This window comes from Arachis duranensis, unplaced genomic scaffold, assembly GCF_000817695.3.
Source record: "Arachis duranensis cultivar V14167 unplaced genomic scaffold, aradu.V14167.gnm2.J7QH unplaced_Scaffold_165934, whole genome shotgun sequence".
In the NCBI taxonomy this organism is placed as follows: domain Eukaryota; kingdom Viridiplantae; phylum Streptophyta; class Magnoliopsida; order Fabales; family Fabaceae; genus Arachis; species Arachis duranensis.
The window spans coordinates 1,628,599-1,635,657 of NW_026264258.1; the positions used below are offsets into that span (position 1 = coordinate 1,628,599).

The following is a 7,059-nucleotide window of genomic DNA, read 5'->3' on the forward strand; positions in this document are numbered from 1 at the left end:
GAGCTTTTTTTTTTGTTAAAATTTTTCTCATTTTTTTTTCCTCCTCCTTCATTATTATTATCATCATCATTGTTTTTTTTTTTATCTTTTTCTTCTCTTATATATATTTAGAAAACTAGACTATATATAGAAATAACAATACAAATTTTTGTTAGCGAATAAAGTACTGAGTTCTATTTGGAGATGACAAAAATATTCTTACCTGCAGATATTCGTGAGAATTATTCGCGACGGAAAAGTTAATGGAGACCTGCAAAATTTTCACCGAGACGGAGATTTGCCCCATAAATAAATGGAGATGAGATGGGAATTAAGGTACCTGTCCCACGAAATTCTGCAAAATTTCTACGAATATGAATTTATATGTATATTATTATGTTAAATATGAATTTGATTTGATATATTGGGTTGAATTGTATATGATTTTATTATAATTATAATAATTTTTTAAAATATTTTAAAATTTAATATTTATAAATATTTGCAGATATCCGTGTTTTTTACAGTAAAAATAGAAATTCGTAATAAAAATAAAACAAAAACAAAAAATATTTTATTAAATAGAAACGGAATAGAAAAAAAATTGTCATCCCTAACTCCATTTGAAGACCATTATCACAAGACATAGTTTTTCTTAAAGTCCATTTTAGTCTCTACTTTTATTTTTTCCCTGAATAAAACATGTGAGCTCCACTTAGGAAGCCACCATCAAAATCCTAAGTAGTTTCTGTTTGGCTAATACCACCACTTTACTAACTTTGTATTTTTGCAGCGTCAATGCAAAGTCTCCTTTTTATTATTTTTAAAAACAAAGCATGTTATTATCAGGTTGGTAATATCTCGGTCAACGTCAAATATATTGTCTCTCGTTTTGAATAAAAAAAATGAACATTCCGAGAGGTGCATTTTCTATAATAAATAATATACAACTTAGATTTAGTGTTACTTTAACTTTTCAAAAATAATTTATTAAAGTTGTTTTGACAACTTTTTAAAATACATAGTATATAATTGGTAAAATTAATCTAAAAATAACTTTTAATAAACATAAATAATTATAATTATATTTGATGAAATAGGTTTTAAAATTTAAAAAGATAATAAATAAACATAAATATAAAATAAATTTAAATATTTATTAATATATGAATTTATATTAAAATTTTTAATTTTAATTAACACAAATTAATTTAAAAAAAATTAACTGGTTTTAAAAACGCTTTTTAAGTTTTAAAATTATAAATACAATTATATAATTTTTTTATTTATCAAATAAAATTTAAAAAGGACAAATACTTATTTAAAAATCTTTATGAAACCAAGTCTAAAACTGTTGCTTTTATGTTTTATGGATGTCATCATTTTTAATTTAAAAAAAAGTTTAGGGCCAACATTTTTATTAAAATTTGACCGGTACTTAACAAATAAAAGATATGAATAATTTTATACCATTAAAAATATTAATAATAATTAATTAATGACTATAAATCATAAGACTTACTATCTCTTAACACTCTTCTTAATTTAATTCCAAATTTAGATGCTCAAATAATTAAGCATGGATGTTAAATAGGAGGTATTAAGTGAGAATGTGTACCTTAAGAATGACACTATAGAATCTACTTGTTATTAGACGACAATCGAAAATATTTGGTAATCAAAGAAAATTAGTAAAAAATAGCCATAACTTATTTTATTTAATATTTATTAATTATTGCGATAATTAATAAATACTAAATAAGACAAGTTCTAACTGTTTTTTTTTTGTCTCCTTAACATTATCCGACGCCAGTATAGACAAACAAAAACATTCAGAGAATAAGGTAGTTGAAATCTTGATGAAATAGCTATTTCCACAAATTAAAGTACTTGGGTTATCTTGGTCTGTTTGCCACTTCATTCTTAGTAAACATTTTTATATTCAATAAAGTAATTCAAAACATTTATTAATTTGAATTATTGTTCACATTAGAAAAAGAATATATATTTTAATTTAAACAAATCTCAACCTTTAATTACAAAATCGATGGCTAAGATTCAAAACAGCGAGAAACTTGAAAAGTTGAACATACAGAGCATATATTTAAGCATTACTGGGTGACGCTCAATTTTCATTCTTACTACAACTGTTCGAAGCGACGTGTAATCCTTTTCCCTTCTGTTCTGTCTTTTTGTAAGTTTTTATTTTACAAGTCAAAATTCTCTTGCTATCTTTTCATGGTGGCGATCTAAATCTTAATTAATGCATGTATGTCCTCTATGAATTTGAGTTGATGAATCAGGTGAGTGATGGCGGTGACACCAGTTCTACTTCACGGGACTTTGGAGGTAACTATTGTTCATGAGGTCCGCCACAATAATCCCAACAAAACTCCCTCTATCTGGGTACGTAGCTTCTTTGTTCTATCTCCAATGCTCTTATGACTTCATTCTCTCTTTCATTGAATTGATATATTATTGTCTTTTAAATTTCCAAAATGGAATCAGAGATTATCTTTTACATGAAAAAGATTTTTAAAATTCAATTGTATCCTATAAAATTTTGAGATTGAAAAAATTCCACTACGTTAGTTTTATATTTTTTTGTTAAGTTACTCGCTCATTATTACGTTACGAGGATCTAAGATTTGTTTGGTTAGTGTCGTATCTATTAGGTAGCGTTTGGTGGAGAGATAGAGACGGAAAGACTGAGACTGAGAGACAGAGACTAAGAGACAGGGATTGAAATAAATATCAGTATTCTGTTTGGTGCAAAATAGGAGACAGAAATTGAAACAAGAATGAAACTCTAATTTAATTTACACAAAGGGTAAAATTGGAATTAATTAATTGAAATGAAAGTATTTTAGGTATAAAATGTTATTAAAGTTTCAGTCTTCATCTCTAAAAACTTCAGTCTCCTGTGTCCCTACTTTTTGGAGGTACTGAAATACTGAAATTTTAGAGATAGAGACATAAATTTTAGTACCAGTCTCTGAACTGACAAACACGATACTGAATCTCAGTCTTTCAATCTCTGTCTCAGTACCTCAAAACAAACGCTACCTTAAAGACATAAACAGAATTACACATATACTATGTTTATTTTGTAAGACATACAAAATGAAAAATACAGTTACATACAGAAATATATAAAATACGTGTATTTTATATTTTTCTAAAATGATGAGACACGAATTTTTTTACCTGAGACAATTTAAATTTTAGTCTGTATATTTTTTTTTAAAATAATTGGGGGGAGAGAAAATGATTTTAACAAAGTATTACACTCACACAAAATAATGAGCCTAAAATATAGTCTTTAACTAATTATGCATAAATCAAAAAGAGAGAAATGATATAACTATTTACGCTTAAATTAATTTCTCACTTTTATATGCATAATTTATTACCTCTATTTACTTTTAAGTCTGTTTGAAAGGATCAATTTAGATATATATAAATAACTAACACTATAAAAAAAATTGAAAGAGGTAGTATTAGCAAAAAAAAAATCAATATTAAATGAATAATTTTTAAGATAAAAAAGTTTTAGTTAAACAAAAAACCAATATGATTAAGAATACAATTATCTTTATATAAAATTGTTAATTAAAAAGAATCGTTAGATAATTTGATATATTATTGACTAAATTGTTATGGAACACTTCTCAACTAACAATATGACAACTGCACCCTAAATTTTCACTCAAATTTAAAACTCATATAACATGTCTTACCAAATTAGACTAAAGCATAAAATAACACAAAGACCCTTTAAGTTTTATTGGATAAAAATAAAAAGCAAATGCAGAAACAAAGTTAGAACTAAAGTTGAGTATTCAGTTTTATTGTTGAAGTAATACTAGGGATTAGGAAGTAAAATTTTTCCGCCAACATCTGTAAATTCTTTTAAAGTTATTTTGTGGATATTAAATTTTAGATCATAAATTATAAATTTTTAAAATTAAACTTTAAATTATAAAATTTAAATCATAAATCCTCAAAAAAAAATGAAAATACTAACTAAAAGTGAAAAGTTAGTTATTATTATTATTATTATTATTATTATTATTATTATTATTATTATTATTAGAGGAGTGATACTCAAAACCTGCCATTTTTAACTGAATATAAAAAAATTATATCATTTAAATTATAGCTCAACGGCTATTGTGCATGTAGTGCTAATTTGTATTTAAATTGTTCAGGTTCAGTTGATGATATACGTGGTGGGATGGCTGTTGGAGCTATTGGACTGGCTAGTTGAACGCAATAATACTAAACTGGATGCAAAAATTTATCTGGATGGATTCGAAGTGGGAAGCAGGCATATACAAGCCCCCATGGATCGTAGCTGGAGAGAGCATTTTTACTTTCATTGTGCTCAGATGGCGTCAAATATCAAATTCGCTATCAACGATGTTACAAGAGAGGTTTCCGTTCAGGATATCTTGCAAAATGATGGTCAAACATGTGAATGGGTCCTGCAATTGCAAGGGATTGTTGGGCCGGCAGGTTCAAGGACCCGCGTGGTGCTGAAATTTTTGGATGCTAGAAAACACAGCGAAGGGATCGGTTCAGACTTTCATGGAGTTCGTGGCACCCACTACCCACAGAAAAATGGATGCAAGGTTACTCTTTACCAAGATGCTCACATCCCAGCTGATTACGTCGATAAAATGAGCAAGGATGGACTCGTGAATTATGAGCCGAAGCGATGCTGGGAGGACATATTTGATGCAATCAAGAAAGCAGAGAAGTTCGTATACATTGCTGGCTGGTCTCTTTACACTGAAATAACCCTCTTAAGGGATCCAACAAGGAAGACAATGGAAGAGAGACAAACTACACTTGGAGAGCTGCTCAAGAGAAAGGCAGAGAACGGACAGGTCAAAGTTGTATTGCTCATTTCCGATGATCCAACTGCGGTTGCAGGGTATGGAGGAGTGATGGGTATTCGTAGCAAAGAGGCAAAGGCATATTTTAGAGACACTAATGTGCAGTGCGTTTGGTGTTCTCGTCATAATAGTCGCGTGCTTTATAGTCATCACCAGAAGATTGTGGTGGTGGACGATAGTGATATTGGAGGAGGAATAGTGAGTTTCATTGGGGGCATTGATCTCTGCCGTGGAAGATATGATACTCCAGACCATTCACTTTTTAGAACCTTGCAAAAGAATGATGCACATAACAAAGATTTTCATCAAGCCAGTTTTGTTGGTTCTAAAATCGAAAAGGGTGGTCCTAGGGAGCCGTGGCATGACGTGCACTGTCGCCTCGAAGGGCCTGCTGCTTGTTATGTTTATGACACCTTTGTGCAGAGATGTAAGAAGGAAGGTAAAGAGGACATCCTTGTTCCCATGAACCAGCTTCGAGATTTCTTCAATTCCCCATCCCATGGCCACCAAGATAATAATAATAATAATAAGGCGTGGAATGTTCAGGTATTCAGATCTATTGATGACAAAGCTGTTCTCGACTTCCCAAAGGCTCATCATAGAAACATTACCAAAGTTGGGCCCCGGATTTTTAGAGGCAAATATAAAATAATAGATCATAGCATTGAAGATGCCTATATTGAAGCTATTAGGCGAGCAAAGAATTTCATCTATATTGAGAATGAATACTTCATAGGAAGCGATTTCGGTTGGAGTAGCAGACACAAGAAATTTAATGCTTCGAATCTAATCCCAAAGGAGATTTCACTCAAAATTGTTAGCAAGATTAAAGCCAAGGAGAAGTTCGCTGTGTATGTTGTGATTCCAATGTGGCCGGAGGGTGACCCTCATGGTGACGGTTTTGTTAGGGGTGACTTTTCTACAGTCCAGGACATGTTGCTTTTGCAGAGGAAGACAATAGAAATGATGTACAAGGACATTGTTGAAGCACTCAAACAAGAGAAAATTAAGGAAGATCCTCAGAGATATTTGTCATTCTTCTGCCTTGGGAATCGAGAGGTCAGAAAACATGGTGAATATCAACCTCAACGAACGCCACATAGGGATTTGCATTACATGAACGCTCAGACGAGTAGGCGATTCATGATTTATGTACATTCCAAGATGATGATAGGTAAGTATATATGTACTTTGTTCATGCATATTCTTGAGGTTTAATTAGTTCTTTATAGTCTTTTCTAATTTAGTAATTATGTCTTTTACTTTATTTTTACAGTTGATGATGAATACATAATCATTGGATCTGCCAACATCAACCACAGATCAATGCAAGGTGGTAGAGACACTGAGATTGCCATGGGAGCTTATCAACCCTCCTATCTGGCTAGCGGGCAAAATGGTGCAACGGGGCAGATCCACGGTTTCCGCATGTCCTTGTGGTTGGAGCATCTTGGAATATGTGAAAGAACCTTCATCAACCCTGAAAGTAAAGAATGTGTTAGTAGGGTGAACCAACTTGCTGAAAAGTATTGGAAATCGTATTCTGCAGGATCATTTGATACTGACCTTCCAGGCCATCTGCTCCGCTATCCTATTCAAATTTCTAACGATGGAACTGTGCAAGAACTTCCAGGATTCCAGTACTTCCCAGACACCTTTGCCACTATTCTAGGGAAACAAAGTCCTCTCATGCACAACACGTAATCAACCATTACCATTCATATTAAATAATGTCCCCAGTATATGCTCGTGCTTTGTGCTGCATGAGTAATGCATGTCTCTGTGTGCGTGTTTTTCCTAGTTATTGTTTCTTAAACAAAGGCCCATTTTGACAAAGAAGACAATATGAATAATCTAGTCAGTTCACTCGTCTACTTAATTAAGTGTTGGAATTCGAATCTCGTCTAGTACATGTAGTAATCGATTAGCCAGTAACACACTCTTAAATGGAACTTAAATTTGCAACTAATTAAAAAAAAAAGACATATAGAAGGAATTGTTTGTTTCTAAGATTTTGATTTGATAAGGTTTTAGTTTTATGTTTGTTCCTGTTGGATTTTGATTTGCTAAAGTTTTAGTTTTATGTAACTGAGTGACCGTTTGTTGGCCATCAATAATAATGTCAAAGGGGATCTAACCTTCAGTTACGTAACTTATTCATTTTTTTGGATCAAGTATT

The 7,059-nt window shown here is 31.2% G+C and overlaps 1 protein-coding gene across 1 annotated transcript; it reads left to right on the forward strand.

Moving 5' to 3' along the window:
* Positions 1 to 2,082: 2,082 nt before the first annotated feature.
* LOC107478073 (phospholipase D alpha 2-like) lies at positions 2,083 to 6,782 on the forward strand. The gene is made up of 4 exons (XM_021136961.2): positions 2,083 to 2,173; positions 2,283 to 2,385; positions 4,191 to 6,054; positions 6,157 to 6,782. Exons 2-4 carry the CDS (start codon positions 2,290 to 2,292, stop codon positions 6,582 to 6,584), a joined length of 2,388 nt encoding a protein of 795 aa, XP_020992620.1. The 5' UTR covers positions 2,083 to 2,173; positions 2,283 to 2,289; the 3' UTR covers positions 6,585 to 6,782.
* The last annotated feature ends 277 nt before the right edge of the window (positions 6,783 to 7,059 follow it).

Excerpts from the sequence above, each read along its gene's own strand:
- LOC107478073 (XM_021136961.2), top strand. The coding sequence starts at position 2,290 with ATGGCGGTGACACCAGTTCTACTTCACGGGACTTTGGAGGTAACTATT. Across the intron at positions 2,386-4,190 it reads ACAAAACTCCCTCTATCTGG|GTTCAGTTGATGATATACGT; the intron begins GTACGTAGCTTC and ends TAAATTGTTCAG. Across the intron at positions 6,055-6,156 it reads ACATTCCAAGATGATGATAG|TTGATGATGAATACATAATC; the intron begins GTAAGTATATAT and ends TTATTTTTACAG.